An 18,434-nucleotide genomic window follows, 5' to 3' on the forward strand; every position below is an offset into this window, starting at 1 on the left:
AGGGTCATGGGATCAAGCCCCATTTAGGGCTCCGCAATGAGCATGAAGCCTGCCTGAGATTCTCTTCGGTCTCTCTCCCTCTTCGCTGCTTGTACTCTCTCTCTCCCTAAAAAGAAAAACAAAACCCAAACCCCTCAATAATACAAAGGCAAAATAACTCAGATTTTAAAAATGAGAGCAAAGGATTTGAATGTATCTTTCTCCAAAGATACACAAATGGCCAGTGAGCACATGAAAATAAACTTGATGTCTTAAGTCATCAGAGAAATGCAAATCAAAACCACAATGAGTTACTATCCCACTCCACTAGCATAGTCAGAATCAAAAAGTCAGATAACAAGTGCTGGTGATAATGTGGAGATATCAGAACCCTCATATACCAATGGTGCGAATGCAGAATGGTCCAATCAGTTTGGTAAACAGTCTAGCAATTCCTTAAATAGTTAATCATTAAAGTTATGATGACCCATGATATTCCACTCCTAGGTATATACCTAAGATATGAAATGAAAACATACTATTTACACAGAATAACACTGGACTATGACCTATGGTTCCGGGTGGACAGTAGCAGGTTTCATCCAGAATAGACACTGATTTTGGATCTATACATCTGGTTACTTAAGCAAACACCTTTAACACTCTATTAGAGTCCTCAGCAGAAACTGTTTCAATTTAGAGTCCCTTTTTATATATCATTTGATAAAGAAACCCATGTTGCTGCAGGTGCAGTTCAACAAGTGTGCTAAGAAGCCTCATATACAATAGACTGACTTATGTACTTTACCAAACACAAAGTAGATGGACTGAAAATTGGAACATTTGGAAAACCTTATTTTCTAAATTGGGCACATCTCTTTCTGTGGCTTGTATGATGGAATGTGTGTTAAAATATGACAGGCATGTAATTAAAGGGGGAAATCAACAGTGGATAGATTGTTGAGATACTGCAGGGGAAGTAAGGGAGAGATGAAGAGAGGTAATAACACAGGAACTGACAAAAATTTATTCTGCATTTCTAAAAAATTTTTTTCTCTACCTGATCCTGTAGTTCAGGGACATAGATCAATTGCAAACATGACACCAAAACAATACCTCTAATTTGAGGAGTGATGGAAAGGGCTGTTTCTATTTCCACCTGTCTAAACTGGGATTAATGGGAGGACGAGAGAGTCCTGTAAGCATGCACTTATCCACCCCTACTTCACTGGGAATGGACATCACTGGGAATGGACAAAGGGGAGAGCACTGGCCAGTCTCATACTACTGCCAGCTCTAGTGATCAGTCATCTTTGCTGAATCTGACAGTCTTCTAAATCAGGGGCCAAATTCTGGGTAAAAATGACTCTGAAAAAGGAGCCAATAAATGAATAATACAAAAGAAGAAAGCTAACATTATCTCTATACCTTGTAAGAGGCCAAGAGCAAGAGAATAACACTCTGAGCTATATTTACACATGCCCACAAGGCCTGCAGAAATTGCCTCCTTCATTTGAAGCTGAAGGTCCAAGATGGTTTCCAGGAGTTTAAAGAATGATTTAATCTGCAGGTACTCAGGTCGTGATGACGCCAGTAACGTCTAGGGGATAAATCCTCTGAATAATTCTAATCCTCCTTTTTCTTTTACAGGTTCTGTATATTCTAGAAGATCCCTCTGGGGAGGCAAAAGTAGGATACTATTTCCACTAAAATGCATACAAAATAATTCGTTCAACAGCAGAGCCAAAGACCAGTGTGTAACTATTAACCTAAGTGATGATCTGTTAAGAAAAGTGCTTGGATACAGGAACTTAAAATGTCTTCTGCATGCCTGACTAGTCATAGTAGCCTGTGTCCTACTGCCTCCACACCATGTTTTTGTGGGTGCGGAATAATAATCAAGGAAAAATACTTAGGAAACTGAGACCAAGTAAAAGATAAAGGGCTTACATACCTATCACTGACAGTCTGATGTTCTTCTGATGAAAGCAACTGATCAAAAAACTACACTTAGTTGATAACTGTTACACAGCATCAACTTAATACATTTCACAAAATTAAAATTTCTATAGTAGAAAGAGGTAAGTTGTGAAGCTTATACATGAATAAAAACAAGTCTGCAGTATTTGGCAGACTGTAATGTTTCTTTAAAGTTATACCTGCATTTCTGCCACTCTACTCCACTAATGATTAATATTTTGATGTTTATCCTTCTTGTTTTTCTGTTCTATAAATGTTAAAAAAAAGATGCAGAAAGAAGAATGCTGACAAGTCTAAGAAAGCTTAATCAGGACTGGGGTGTGTGGAATGTATAAGTACGGATTAATTTCAGCTGGTCTGTTGCAGCCCTTTGTTTATCCCTGGGAACACCTGGAACACTCATATAGCTAACCCTTTGCCAAACCTAAATGAAATAGATCAACTAGTGATTAATATAGTCCCCTGCAAGGGTCACAGATAGATTAGGGGACAACTTGAACTAGCTTGTCAGCACTGTTTATAGAAATATTACAGATTAATGGTTTGCACCTGGTTCCTGTTATGTTTCCTTGGTTTACTGCTTTTGAGCCTGCTCATGCAGCCTGGTTTTGACTATATGACCAGAGGAGGGTATCAAAGACCTCTCCTTGTACAAGATGGATGTTCCCCTGAGACCACAGCATCTTACATAGATCTTGGTGGTTCACACTCTGAAGTATGTACTCTGCAACTGAAATAGGATCCCAGGAATTGTGCCTGATAGTTTTAAAGATCTGTGACTTTTTTTTTCCTCTTGTACCAAAATCTCCACCTTTTTAAAGTCTTACATAACATAGAACATAAGGAATGATCATTACTTAATGTTAAGCAAATAAATGAAGATTACAAAATGTCATTCCAACAACTGATAATTCTATTGCCCCTACATTTTATTTATTTATTTATTTAAAAAAAATTTTTTTTAACGTTTATTTATTTTTGAGACCGAGAGAGACAGAGCATGAACGGGGAAGGGGCAGAAAGAGAGGGAGACACAGAATCGGAAGCAGGCTCCAGGCTCTGAGCCATCAGCCCAGAGCCAGATACGGGGCTCGAACTCACGGACTGTGAGATCGTGACCTGAGCTGAAGTCGGACGCTTAACCGACTGAGCCACCCAGGGGCCCCTGCCCCTACATTTTAAATGGCATTTTTGCTCTATATATCCTTTTGCTTAGTTGTCTGTTAGTCCCTGCTGCTCCTGTCGGCTTTGACTAGCACTCTACTACTAATTTGCTACCTCCTGTTTGCTGAAAAAGCAGACATTCCAAGTGTGCTGCTGATTTAAGTCAACAGGATGGGGGCAAAGTGCTTACTATTCGGGGAAGTGGGTTTGCTAAATCATTTCACTAAGGTAGACTTTTTGGAAGAGGAGCTTACTTAAAGTCTCTAAACATGTAAAGTCAAATTAGGATAGAGAGCTGCCAAGTACATCAGTAAGATACATTATTTTCCAGATCAAGTACAATTTTAGGCCAGAAACATGATAGGAATAGGAAAACAATGAGCATATGGGCATTTTTCCATATATATAAGGACTTTTAAACTACCTCTAGAAAAAGTGTTGAGAATCAAAAGAGCCACCAGACAATGCTAGTATTTTAAAGACACGGAACTGTGAAATACCAAATGCTTAAGGAATTAAAAGGCCAACACGTACCTTTATATAGTCAACGAGATTTTGATATTCAATGTAGTTGCCTCCTCCCACCACAAAAACAATTGCCTAAAATGCAAACAGAAAAAAGAAACAGGTAAGTTGAAAAAATCAGTATTTTAACTTTCAAGCAACATGGCTTTTAGTTTGGAGCATATTCCACAACTTAGGTAAAAAAATACAAGCTAGCAAAAGGTCACATCCTAAGCACCTGATGCTACTTCAATTAAAAAAAAGTGTGTTTCCAAAAAGTATAGAAAAAAACTGACCTCATTCTCCATACAATTAAGTAATAGCAAATAAATCTAAAGGGCTTTCTCTAGAAGGCTTTTTAGAATTTGAGGTTATTTACTGTAGGTAGGAAAAACAAAATTAGCATTTACATAATCTCCAATATATGTTCTTCACTGTATTTTTATTGAGAAGCTTATTGTATTTCAAATGAAAGCACAGTCACAGTATCTTCACAAATTTGGAATCCAATTTTAGAAGGAAGTTCTATGCATATAAAACTTTTACCACAGTCTTAGACTCCTTTTTCTGTGAATTGTTAATTTTGTATCAGTTTTACTTTTTATTTAAATTCCAGTTAACATACAGTGTAATATTAAGTTCAGGTGTACAATACAGAGATTCAACAATTCCAAACATCACCCAGTGGTCATCACAGCAAGTGCTCTCCTTAATCCCCATCACCTATTTCACCGATCCCCCCACCTTCCTCCCCTCTGGTAATCATCTGTTTGTTCTTTATAGTTAAAGTCTGTTGCTTGGTTTGCCTCTCTCTGCCTCTTTTCCCTGTGTTCATCTGTTTTGTTTGTTAAATTCCACATATGAGTGAAATCAGATCATATTTGTCTTTTTCAGACTGATTTATTTCACCTCGCATAATAATCTCTAGCTCCATCCATGTCATTGCAAATGGCAAGATCTCATTCTTTTTAATGGCTAATATTTCAGTGTGTGTGTGTGTATACATGTATCTTTATCTCATCTTTTTTATCCATTCATCAGTCAATGGACACTTACATGAAAGATGTTCCACATCACTCATCATCAGGGAAATACAAATCAAAACTACAATGAGCTATCACTTTACACCTGTCAGAGTGGCTAAAATCAACGACACAAACAACAAGTATTGGTGAGGATGTGGAGAAAAGGGAACCCTCATACATGGTGGGAATGCAAACTGGTACAGCCAGTCTGGAAAAGGTTCTTCAAAAAGTTAAAAAAAAGAACTACCTTATGATCCCTGAGCAATTACACCACTAAGAGTTTACCCACAGAATACAAAAACACTAATTCAGAGGGATACATGAACCCCAGTGTTTACAGCAGCATTATCTACAATAGACAAACTATGGGAAACAGCCTAAGTGTACACTGACTGTGTCAGTTATTACTAAGCTTAAACTCTTTTAAGTAGTTTTATGCATCAGAAAAATACAGTTACTAATAATTTTTTAAAAAGAATCTTGGGTATACAGAATTGGATGTATCAAGATTACCGGAAAGTAACTGTAATAAAGCCATGTTTAAGATGAAGATAATTGTTCAAACTGGTCATCTTCCTTCCTTTTTAGAGGCAGAGAATTTTTATATAGAACTTACCTCTTGGAATGGATTTTTGTTCCTTGGAACTGAGCTGTAACAAAGAAAAATGATACTGAAAATTTCACCTGAGGCTTTCATTACAGATGAAAGACATATGGAAATACATGCATGTACACACACACTAAATATAAAAATGTATTTAATCCTTCCTCCTTCGCTTTCTTTGAGGCTTGTCCTTAGTTTTGTGTATCCAAATAGTGAATGAGGAAGAATATGCTGGAAGTCTATGTGTCAGTATCTAAAAGGGAGTAGGGCAATCTGTTAACTTTAAAATGAATGAAGAATATGCTAGAAGTGTATGTGTCAGTATCTAAAAGGGAGTAGGGCAATCTGTTAGCTTTAAAATAAAATTCTAGGGGCACCTGGGAGCCTCAGTCGGTAAAGTGACCGACTCTTGGTTTTGGTTCAGGTCATGATCTCATGGTTTGTCAGTTTGAGCCTCACATCGGGATTCCCACTGTCAGTGCACAGCCCACTTGGGATTCTCTCTGTCCATCTCAAAATAAATAAACTTAAAAAAAAAATTCTAGGAGAAAACTGAGAGGGAGAAGGCAACACTGAGCAGCAGCTCTCATAAGGAATAAAATCTGGTATGAGGTAAGTTGATAAAGTACCTATTTTAGTGGTAAATTACATAAAATTTTACCATACTCAACATAATTTCATAGTTTGTCAGTATCTACATTTGTGAAAAAACTATGTCAACACATGTGGGGGAAGGATAACAATTTAGAGGGGAGATGGGAGGAGGTATTTCCATTTTGCTGTAGCTCATTTCTTTGTATTTATATATTCCACTATATATCATTATATATATTAACCACCATTTCTGTATTTATGTTTTTAAAAAACTTATTTGGTGCCAAGATATCTTATAATAAAGGTATTTTTCAAAGCTTTTGTGAGTCAGATATATATTTGTTTTCAGTGCTAAAACAGGCTATACAAAGAGAGCTTAGATTTTTGAAAATGTCAACCAAGAGGAGAGAGCTATTATCCCTTCCTTAATTATTTAAAGGCTGATTCCACAGCTCTATCATCTTTTCCTCATTTCTATGGCCTGTCTGAATATTCCATAAAAAGGGGCAGAGGTCCACCTGATTGAAACACCTCATCAGTGTTTAACTTCCTTCTGGAGTGTTTTAAGTTCCTCTGAGAGTAGACATGGATGGAATAAGGAGGTGAGACCTAAATAGCACAGTATTACTAGTTATTAATAACCAAGATTAATTGTGACAGAATAGCTCAGAAGGCTGAATCTATTGAAAATGAAACTGAATTCCTCTGTCTTATCAATGCTAATACTCATTATTATGCATAAACTACAGGGAGAATTAAGGTATTTCTCAGTAATTTTTTAAGAAGCAAAACATATCTACCTGTTAGCCATATGCAAATACAAGGAAGACTAAAATGTAAGCTGTGAACTGGAGAGTATCAAGATAGGAAAAGAGTTGTAAATCTACTGTTTCAAAGTGTACAAATCAGTGGTTTTTAGTCTATTTACAGAATTGTACAATCTTCGCCATTGTCTAATTTCAGAACATTTTTATCACCTCCAAAAGAAGCCCCATACCTATTAGCTGTCACTTCTCATTCTCTCTCTCTCTGATAATTTATTTTGTTAAATTCTTTTGCCAGTGTTATTAGCTGCTGCTTTTGCAACTCTGGTAATATCTCTGGAAAGAACCTTTTAAGTTACCAAAACAATCTAATCATCACCAAAACAATCTAATCATCATCGATCTAGTGATTAGATTATCAATTCTATCTTACAAAGATGCAAAAGCTTGGGATAAAGCAGAAACATAGTTCTAAAGATCCCAAGCATAAGATGTAGGCAAGAAACCAGATGCACCCAAATTTTGGTGCTAAAGATCATTCTAAGAAGGTTTTTTCTTCTCCTAATTCTATTCTTTCTCTATGTCTTGTAGGCTATTTTTCAAACTACCATGAATTAAACCTTGAAACATAATATCCATAATGAAGTAAACAAGTACTTTCCATACCATGTTTGTTACAAAATAAGAGAAATTACTTGTGGAGTATTTCATTGCCATAAAATATTTATAACAATCCATAGGGCCTGGATTTTATGGACCATATAAAAAACAAAACAAAAAAATCCAACAACTAGGTATTCAACATAAAGTTACCACCTTTGCTTCGGTTCAGTAAGAATATTCATTTAAAAACATATTATTCATATTCCCCTTCCCACACACTTTGTAATACTGCCATCTCGTCATTAAGAAAAACCAAAACAACAAAAATATAATGTATTTTTTTGGTGTGTGAGTGTATATACTTGAAAGGAAAAGAACCAAAATGTTAAGTACAATTAGCAATGATTATCTCTAGGTAATGAGATTATACATACTATTCACTTACCAGTCTTCTATATAGTTTGGATATTTAATAAGCAATTATTGATTTGTAACAAAAAATCAATTTTTCCATTCTTGGTGGGGTGGGGAAACCTATAAACAAATTACACAAGAGCTGCTTACCTGTCATTGCCCCGTAGCATTTTGGGATCAAAATATCTATAGTCATCAGTTTCCTATTAAAAAAAAGCAAACAGAACTTGATTTCTCTTTAGAGTTACGGTTTGGCTTTGAGTATTTTATTTCATTAAGCTTTTAATATGGCAGATTAATTAAATGTGTGTCACTACCACCAACTGAACACTTACTACATGTTAAACATTATCCTAAATGCTTTATTATTTTTTAAATGTTTATTTTTATTTTTGAGGGGGGTTGGAGGGGCAGAGAGAGAGAGAGGGAGACACAGAATCCAAAGTAGGCTCCAGGCACCAAGCTGTCAGCACAAAGCCCAATGTGAGGCTCGAATCTGTGAGCCATGAGATCATGACCTGAGCCAAAGTCAGACGGACGCTTAACCAACTGAGCCACCCAGGTGCCCCAACATTATTCTAAGTGCTTTAGATGAAATTACTCACTTAAACCCCACAACATCTGTGAGGTAGTTACTCTTATCTTTTTTTTTTCAGATGGGCAACATGGGGTACAGAGAAATTATAGAACTTTCCTAAGATCATACGACTAGTAAGTAAGGGAACTCCAGACTCTGAACCCAGGAAGTCTAGCTTCAATTCCCAAGCTTCTAACTACTATACTATACTCCTATACTATTTCTTGAAAATTTACCATTTTATAAACCAAGTAATTATTTTGTCTTGTTTTCTATTTTAGAGTTTTATTATTTAGTCCTGATTTTACTGAATATACAGACGAGCCAAAACAGGTTCATAATCTTATTTGAAACATTTAAAGTTAGATGTATTCTGAAATTTTGAATTTAAACAGTTTTAGATAGCTAATATAATGCATAAACTGTGTATGTAACATTCCCAGCAGGTACCACCCCATCATCTACCACATTAATATTCTATAGCTAAGTATATGAATATTAACATAAAGTAGGATACATTCAAGCCTCAACTTGAATTAAAATTAGGTTTTGCCACCAAGTGAGTTATACAACATCTTTCCAATTTGCAGAACTTTGTAGATTTCAGAAGTTGTGTATAAAGGACTGTAGAGAAACTAGCTTCTTGATATTAAAGGAGCTGAGAAGTATTGTTTTACTGCTTGTAACACAATCATTTCCTTTTTTCAATTTTTATTTTAGAGACAGAGTGAGAGAGCCTGGGAAAGGAGCAGAGGGAGGGAGGGAGGGGGAGGGAGAGAGGGAGGGAGGGAGGGAGGGAGGGAGAGAGAGAGAGAGAGAGAGAGAGAGAGAGAGAGAGAGAGAGAGAGAGAAAATCGTAAGAAAGCTGCATACTCAGTGCTGAGCCCAGGGTGGTGCTTGATCCCACGACCCCAGGATGATGATCTGAGCTGAAAGCAGGAGTGGAATGCTCAAATGATTGAGCTACCCAGGTGCCACTGTAATCACTTCCTAGTCTCTGCCTCTCTCTCCTTCCATAGCACAGTCAGCCAGAGGAATTTGTTCTTTTCTGGAGTGTGGATGGCCCTACCCCAACCTGATCAGTGATAAGCTCTGCATGTATTGCCACCACCTATTCCTGTACTCAGTGGTGGACAGGGTTTAACCAATTACAGAACTTCCAGTGAACTCAAAAGTTGCATCAGAATTCTTTAACACTTAGCTCCAGAAAGCCACTGCCAGCCAGATTTACAAGATAAAAACTATGTGATACTGTCTTAATCCCTTCTTTCAATTTATCCAGTCAAAACAATCAAAGGAGAACACTTAGTAAGTGATTAGAATGCATCTACTATATGACTCTACTTATATGTGGAATGTAAGAAACAAAACAGATGAACACAGGGGAAGGGAAGGAAAAATTAAATAATATAAAACCAGAGAGGGAGGCAAACCATAAGAGACTCTTAACTATGGAGAACAAACTGAGGGTTGATGGTGGGGGGGGAGGTGGGCGGGGGATAGGCTGAATGGGTGATGGGCATTAAGAAGGGCACTTGTGGGGGTTCCTGAGTGGCTCAGTTAAGTGTCTGACTTTGGCTCAGGTCATGATCTCATGGTTCGAGAGTTCAGGCCCTGCCTCAGACTCTGTGCTAACAGCTCAGAGCCTGGAGCCTGCTTCAGATTCTGTGCCTCCCTCTCTCTGCCCCTCCCCTGCTCACACTGTCTCTGTCTCTCAAAAAGAAATAAACATTAAAAAAATTTTTTTTTTAAGTAAAAAAAAAGAAGGGCACTTGTGATGAGCACTGGATGTTACATGTAAGTGATGAATCACTAAATTCTACTCCTGAAACCAATACTACACTGTATTAACTAACTTGAATTTAAATAAAAACTTGAAGAAAAAAAAAAGAATTCATCTAGAATTAGGTTGTAGCATTTTCAAGCCTTTGAGATAAGATACATTCAAGATTACTACTAGCTAAGTCTAACACAGTACACTTTGCTAATCTCTTTGGTATTTTGCTAAACTATCTTCAATGCTCCAAATCAAGTTGTCTATCTGGGAACAGGAAAGGAGAAGAGAAAGTACAGGCAGCTGTCTCATCTAGCAGATGGATGAACAAATGCGTTCAAAGCAGAAAAAAATCTACTTTTTCTAATTAAAAAATGTGTCTGTAGTAATGTGCCTTCAGTTATACAGTGAAAGTCAAAAGAACTAATAAAGGAACTTACACAACCTAGAGGAACATTAGAATAAGACCCCAAATTTAGCCATCCATGTATCTATGACAGAATATTGTGGAAAGCATGTGTATATGAGAATGAGTAGCAGGTAGAAATACAGGAATAGTGGGCTTTTGGTTCCAATTCTGCTATTAAAAATGGTGTGACTTGGGATAAGTCACTTAACATCTCTAAAGGTTTCCTCTCCTTTAATTGTTCAAATTACTAATTACTTCTAATTGTTCAAATTACTTCTAATGTTTCCTTAAACCCTAAAGCTCTGTGATTCCATAAAAGGCATGTTTCTTTGCCCTAATCAATGTATCATAGTGGTGAAAAATGTGGCCTGCTTAGCTCTGCCATTTATTAACTTTGTGTCCTTGGGCAAGTTAATTAATTTTATTGTGCCAGTTTCATCTATAAAATGAAAATAATAGTATTTTCTTAGAAGGTTCTATTAAGAATTCAATGAAATGTGAAAAATGTTTTGAATGGTTCCTGGCACATAAAAAGGGTACAATATTAGCTATTATCTTTATTACCATCATTATCATCTCAACTTGAAGATTAGGGTCATGCAACAAAGTATCTTAAACTTAACTTCCTTAACCCCTTATAGATTTGGCATCTGCCTAAAATTCTGCATTTATTCGTATTTTTAATCTTTAGTGTTTGGGATAATATCTCTCACATATTTATAGCTTATTATGAATTACTGTTCTCTAAGATAACTAGTTTTAAGTATATACTTCTTTCAGGCTTTTCAAGAATTGCTATTTCTTCATATATTCTAGGATGTTTTAAGAAAGTCTATTGTTACTACATTGTATACCATTTTCTCTGTATCAACTCCTAGATGGAAGAATCCAATCCCTTATATCTTAACATTATAGACGATTATTCTGTCATTACTTTCATAATTGTAGTTACCCCTTTTGGGGATGTTTTTATTACACTCTTTGTTTCCACATGGGCAGATTTTTAAATACGTTTTTGTTAATTCCCTTTGATATTATAACCATGTTTTAACAATTACAAAAAGTGACACATTGATCTGAAGACTCTGCTCATTCTTAGCACGGGATCCTAAGCCTTGCTGCCAAGTCTATACAGAGATCCAGATCAATCCAAACTAGGGTTTTGATGCTGCCTTTCTTGATTCTAGACTCTTGTGACAACCGCATTCTAGCTGCCATAGAAACAGGATGGGCTGTTTTATGAAACAGATTGTGATGATTTTCACATTCTTTTAGCTTGGAAACCCAGTAAATGCTAAGAATATTTATCGGTCTATCTATCCAACAATTTATCTCTCTCAATTTACTTTTCAGCCCAAAAGAATTTAGTGCTATCTGAACACATGCACTTAAAAATTTCACTTCTCTCCTAATTTAATTTTATAAAGTTAAATTGCTCGGGTACTCTTTATACTACATCAATTGATGCTCACTAGTTGTCATTTACAGAAACTTGCTCCTTAGGATATATTTTATCTACATTTAATTATACATGAAGAATATAATCTACATTTAATTTGGATGAGAGCTGGCCAGAATAGTTACAGCAGCTGAGAAAACCAATTCTCATTACCTGTGATAATGACTAAAACCAGGCTCTTGGAGAACATGGACTCTTTCTTTCCCTCATGTAGTCTGCTGTGATTAAGTGCACAATGAACTCAGATTTTATTATCTTTCATAAACTGAGTTTGATACATTCACGAATTTACAAGTACAATATTATACGCTACTCACAGGATTTGACTTCATCTCCATGAGATTGTCTAAAATACGAGTAACAGGTAGATTCTGTAGAAAACATAAATATTTTGTTAAATATGAGAAAAATAATCAAAATTGTTCTCTATTAACAAAACAACCAAACCATTTCACATTTAACTATGCTCACTTTTTGATTAAACACATTCTAAAATTAAGAATTCAGTGAATGGTGTCATAGATGTAAATATCCTTGGCACTACTGAAGTTTCCAGAAAAAAAAATACATAATTCTAAATCAAAAGGTCCTTTTAATGTGAAAGTGTAACCAGGTTTCAGTACAAACACGTTTGGGCTTTTCACTTTGTTGGATGTTTGTTTTTTAATACTAGTAATTGCAATCTTCTGATAAAATAAGAATCCCATTTTCCCCCCATTTCTTTTCTGCAGATAGTAAGAGTTTCTTTCAACAGAGTAACTTAGGAGCATCTGGGTGGCTCAACTGGTTGAGCGGTTTACTTTGGCTCAGGTCATGATCTCATGGTACATGAGTTTGAGCCCCACATCTAGCTCTCTGTTGTCAGCACAGAGCCCACTTTGGATCCTCTGTCTCCCTCTCTCTCTGCCCCTTCCCCCACTCACGCTCTCTTTTTCTCAAAATAAACATTAAAAAAAAAAAAAAAAGAATAAGAAGAGTAACTTAAAGTTTGAAGAAACTCAGAGTCTCTCATTTCTAATGTATATTCTTTTAAGCCAGTGGGGCGCCTGAGTGGCCCAGTTGGATGAGCATCCAACTTCGGCTCAGGTCATGATCTTGTGGTTCACGAGTTCGAGCCCCACGTCAGACTCTGTGCTGACAGCTCAGAGCCTGGAGCCTGCTTCCGATTCTGTGTCTCCCTCTCTCTGCCCCTCCCTGATTCATACTCACTCTCTCTCAAAAATAAACATTAGAAAAAAATTTATATTCTTTTTTTTTTTTTTTCAACGTTTATTTATTTTTGGGACAGAGAGAGACAGAGCATGAACGGGGGAGGGGCAGAGAGAGAGGGAGACACAGAATCGGAAACAGGCTCCAGGCTCTGAGCCATCAGCCCAGAGCCCGATGCGGGGCTCGAACTCACGGACCGCGAGATCGTGACCTGGCTGAAGTCGGACGCTTAACCGACTGCGCCACCCAGGCGCCCCTAAAAAAATTTATATTCTTCTAAGCCAAAAAAATACTTGCGCTCTTCCAAAAATGGGGAAATGGATACACACAAATTTTATTGACCATTTTTGTTTTGCCTGGGATAAACTCCAAATTTCCAATGACATACTTCATTGTCTTCTTACAGAGTAAATTTCACGTTGAACATGAATGTTTAATACTGACATTGGCAGAAGATTGCCTCTTGACATGCTTACATGCCTTGGGATAAGAAATAGTACTGTTCCATTTCAATCTGATGATTTTTATCATTATTTTGAACATAACACATGGAATACAGAAAATTTACTAAGTGACTATTATGTCTGTTCAAACTGCATTCCCACTGGGATGATATTCTGTCCACTTTGAACCGATTTCCTTTGTGAACTGTACAGGATGTTCTGTAAAGAATATTTTGTATCTTAGAGACTTCATACAACAAAGGCAACATTAAATCTGATTATTTAAATGTCGATAACAAACACATTACTATTTTACAAAAGTTTTGCTTTCTTTAGGACATAAAATATTTTGTTACTAAAATGGATTATCACTATGGAAAATGCTGCTTTGCCCAGACAGAAAATTTGCATTTCTTTTTTCTTTCTCTATATTAGCAAGTAAAAACCTTTTAAGATGATTTTACCAAGTAAAATTGAAGCTATTTCATTACTCCCGATTTGTGTTGGCCAGGAACTTTTTAATATAAACAAAACACCAAAGGTTCAATCTAACTAAATGTACTTCCTGAATTCTACAATTTAGAATTAAAAAAAAAATAAGGCAGCTCAAAATTTTACCTTTTAAGTTTTGTTTCAAATACAGTTGAGCTTATTCATGCAGGAATAAGTCTAAGCCATGACATTCTCTGAAGAATGACTGGGAGCAGATTTCAATCTATAAAAATGCTTTATCCAAAAGAAAAAACTACCCTTATATATTTAACTTCAGTTAACAATAACAAAAGATGATGAAGTGCTTTGCAAAATAACAGGAGGGAATAATTTTTTAAAAACACCTGGAGCAAGAATACATTAAAATTATAAGATTTTACTAAATTAATTTTACACCAACTTCTTAACTTGCATACAACTCTCCACTGTGCTCCCTGAATTGCATTACTAGATCTGTACAATGGAGACAAATTCAGGAAAGATGTTATGTAATGACTAAAGTCATAAGAGTCATACTACTATATTTTTGAAAATACTTGGAAATTTTTGAGTATTTCTACCAGTATCTCATGATAAATCCTCCTGCAGTATAAAAATGAGATTTTTCTAAAAGGTACAACTAAATTTTGGTTTGTATTTTATAGCTCTGTAATACCTACAAACCTGCCAGTCAACAGGTCATTAAATAACGTAAGAAAAATTTCTTTCTAGCAGAATACTTTAGAAGTTCATGAGCACAGGGACAGTTCTTTGTTTTTGTCTGGTCTTTACAACCACATAACACCCAAAGAATTATTTACCACTGCTGCACCACAGGATATTCACATACTGTCAGTGATTAAGGAAAACTTCAAGTGTAGAGAATGATAAAGGAAAGGCATAAGAAACAGTACAACTTCTGAGTTCTTTGTCACCAACTATGCGATATCCAGGTTTTGTTCTTTGCCTAAGTGAAGGCTTGAATTGAGTTAATCATTTAAAAAAAATCAATTTTATATTACTAATAATTTATATACAAGACTAACCAACTTTTACTGAATGAAAACAAACTGACCTGTGGCAGCTTACAGCAAAGAATAAACATCAGAAGGAAACCATACAATTTTCTTTGTTCAACAAATGTTACCTTACTCATCTTTAGAAACACAAAAAATTCTGTAGCTCAATAAAAGATATAAATGAAATATAATCAAATAAAAAACTCATTAACTGTTTAAAAAATTCCCAAGCAGGGGTGCCTGGGTGGCGCAGTCGGTTAAGCGTCCGACTTCAGCCAGGTCACGATCTCGCGGTCCGTGGGTTCGAGCCCCGCGTCAGGCTCTGGGCTGATGGCTCAGAGCCTGGAGCCTGTTTCCGATTCTGTGTCTCCCTCTCTCTCTGCCCCTCCCCCGTTCATGCTCTGTCTCTCTCTGTCCCAAAAATAAATAAACGTTGAAAAAAAATTAAAAAAAAAAAAAAATTCCCAAGCATAGGGGAGCCTATGTGGCTTAGTCAGTTAAGTGTCCAACTTTAGCTCAGGTCATGATCTCACAGCTCCCGAGTTCGAGCCCCACATCAGGCTCTGTGCTGACAGCTCAGAGCCTGGAGCCTGCTTCCGATTCTGTGTCTCCCTCGCTCTCTGCCCCTCCCCCGCTCATGCTCTCTTTGTCTCAAAATAAACAGTAAAAACAAACAAACAAAAGCAAACAAAAAATTCCCAAACATTTTTCAGTGTTTTTGGGAACTGTTTTAGAAATAAAATGTAAAACATTATCGTGTGGGTTAGCATTAAATCTTTATTAGCAGCAAGCTTTACTATAGACATAGATTTGAGAGATAAAAGTCTCATAAACATGAATATGCTACATTAAGGATCACTATTTCTAAAATCCTCAAATTTAGATACATGAACTAGAAATTTTATTTGGAGAAAAAAAAATAAATTAAAAAAAAAGGATTCTAAAAACCCATACTGGTTTTATGACCATAGTTATGTTCTATGATTTTAGTCACTGGAAAAGGCTGAACAAAAACAATGTTAATCTTATCTCTGATGATGTAATTGCTTAAAAACAAACTGAAATAGAATGTGCACAGAAGTTAAAAAACAATCTAAGCAAAGTAATACACCTTTACACCTAAAACAGTTAAAAAAATTTTTTTCCCTTTAGTTCTCCTAGAATTAGCCACTGTAATCTATACTGCCAGCTGGTCTATAGTGACTATTTCTAATTTTCCCTTTACAGCCTTGGGCTTGGGATGATATTCTGATGAAGTCAGCATTGAGATTTTGACAAGAATTGCTCCTGTCTTGATTATCAAAACCCTGGTGAATGAAAACGAGTTTGTGGACTTCCTTGAATGCTTTTTTTTTCCCCCCAAGTAAGCTTCACGCCCAACACGAGCCCAACACAGGGCTTGAAATCATGACCCTGGGATCAAGACCTAAGGTGAGATCAAGAGTCATACACTTAACTGACTAACCCACCCAGGTGCCCCAAGAATGCTTATCTTGAAGACTATGTTAGCCAAGTAACTAATAAGATGAAATGTGTGGATACCAGAAACACATTGGAAATGAGGAATTATCAACGATATAGGGATGGAAAGTTGTCAGTGAAGTAAAGATAGGAAAAGGGAGGGGGTATATGATGGATCATCTATTTCCAAAATTTTAAAATTTTATACCAGAAAGGGATCTATGGATGAATCCAATATCCACATCAACATCTTACAGATGAGGAAATAATAAAATATAAAGGGGTGTTTTTTCCATAATCACAGTATGCTAATGGCAATGAAATCAAGAAAATAAGATCACATGGACCCAATAAAACACATCCAGTCCTCTATCACTCAGTTTCAACAATGATCAACTCATGGCAAATCCTGTCTACTCTCACCTATTCCCCACTTTCCTAGGTTGTTTTAAAATAAGTCCTCAATAAAAAATCATTTCAGTCATCAATATTTCAGTATATATTTTCAAAATATAAGAACTCATAAAAAACTATAACACTACTAGCACAACTAAAATAATAATTTCTTAATACAGTAATATCCAGTTAATGTTAAAATTTCCCTATTTCAAACATTTATTGTTGAGTTTTCTCATTCAAATCACAAACCTAAGGGTCACACACTGGAGTTAGATGATACACCTTTTAACTTTTTTTAACCTACTGGTTTCCACTGCTTGCAATTTATTTGTTAATTCATTTTAAAAGAGTGATTATTTTAGCAAACAATCGAAAGTGAAATAGAAAACTTCTAAATTATGCAACTTTGTGCTATATTATTCATCACATTCTTGTACAATTATCCTCGCACAAATAAATTCCAAATCTGTGAATATCATTCAAATGGTTTTATGTGATAGCTGATACTTGTGATGCAGAAAACTTACGTTGCCCAAGAAACGAAGTATAAAAAGCTCTTAAAGGCAACATAGAAAACTGCACATGAGACATCGTATTCTTTTTATTTATAACTTAAAACATTTACTCAGATTAAAAAATGTAAAATAATAGAGATTTTAAGAGTCATAAAGTACTCAAAACTTTACAAGTATGAAAGTGGCAGAATTCATCTCTAGCAGTCTCTTCTCTGGTCATCTCTTTCCTCTTAGTTCCCAAACTGCCCCAGATCTCCCATTGCAGTACTGCTAAATTTTAGAACATTAGGGCAATGTAACTTTTAAAATGGATTTCTATTAAACATTTCAAGAACAATAGACTCTTTTTTAATTATTCAACTGACAAAGACTGCACACATATACACACATACATGTATGCACCAAGGTCTGGGAAGGATGTAGAGAAACTAGCACTGTAAGTCAATGCTAGTTGGTATACCTTTTCTGGAGGGCAACTTGGTATTATTTATTAAGAACAATTAGAAATGTTCACCCTTTTGATTCTATAATTCAACTATAGGAATTTATCAGATAGAAGTAATCAGAGACAAATACCCAGAAAAAAATTAACATTTAAATATTAGGTATATATCCATCAGAATACTCTTTTTTTTTTTTTTGAAACAATAACAAACGATTGTATTAGACTGTTTTTTTATTATTTTTCAAAATGTTTATTTATTTTGGGAGAGAAAGTGAGCGAGAGAGCACAGGGGAAGTGCAGAGAGAGGGAGAGAGAAAATCCCAAGCAAGCTCTGCACTGTCAGCACAGAGCCCAGCGTGGGACTCGAACTCATGAACTGTGAGATCATGACCTGAGCTGAAATCAAGAGTAATGTGCACTTAACCAACTGAGCCATGCAAGTGCCATTTTTTTTTTTTTTAAAGTAGGTTCCACACCTAGTGTGGAGCCCATCGTGGGGCTTAGGCTCACAACTTCTGAGATCAAGATCTGAGCTTAGACCAAGAGTTGGACACTTAACCAAATGAGCCACCCAGACACCCCTAAATGTTTTTTAGTATGACTTTTCTTTTTACTTCAAAAT

The 18,434-nt window shown here is 35.9% G+C and overlaps 1 protein-coding gene and 1 long non-coding RNA gene across 3 annotated transcripts in view; one reads left to right on the forward strand and one right to left on the reverse strand.

The window, feature by feature from the left end:
- Positions 1 to 3,737, forward strand: part of LOC147580035 (uncharacterized) — a 101,894-nt gene extending 98,157 nt beyond the window's left edge. Inside the window, exon 3 of the long non-coding RNA XR_015252452.1 lies at positions 1,630 to 3,737. This is a non-coding gene — a long non-coding RNA (uncharacterized LOC147580035). The remainder of the gene's footprint in view (positions 1 to 1,629) is intronic.
- The window catches only part of SCFD1 (sec1 family domain containing 1), a 124,523-nt gene that overhangs the window by 16,274 nt on the left and 89,815 nt on the right, over positions 1 to 18,434 (reverse strand). Inside the window, exons 20-23 of one of the 2 annotated variants that reach the window (XM_086710002.1) lie at positions 12,168 to 12,221; positions 7,782 to 7,834; positions 5,269 to 5,302; positions 3,658 to 3,723 (exon numbers count right to left, since the gene is read on the reverse strand). In XM_086710002.1, coding sequence (XP_086566128.1) covers positions 3,658 to 3,723; positions 5,269 to 5,302; positions 7,782 to 7,834; positions 12,168 to 12,221 — 207 coding nt within the window. The remainder of the gene's footprint in view (positions 1 to 3,657; positions 3,724 to 5,268; positions 5,303 to 7,781; positions 7,835 to 12,167; positions 12,222 to 18,434) is intronic. The other variant, XM_086710003.1, reaches the window with a different exon arrangement.

This window comes from Puma concolor, chromosome B3, assembly GCF_028749965.1.
Source record: "Puma concolor isolate L17-30 chromosome B3, mPumCon1.1.hap2, whole genome shotgun sequence".
Classification (NCBI taxonomy): Eukaryota; Metazoa; Chordata; class Mammalia; order Carnivora; family Felidae; genus Puma; species Puma concolor.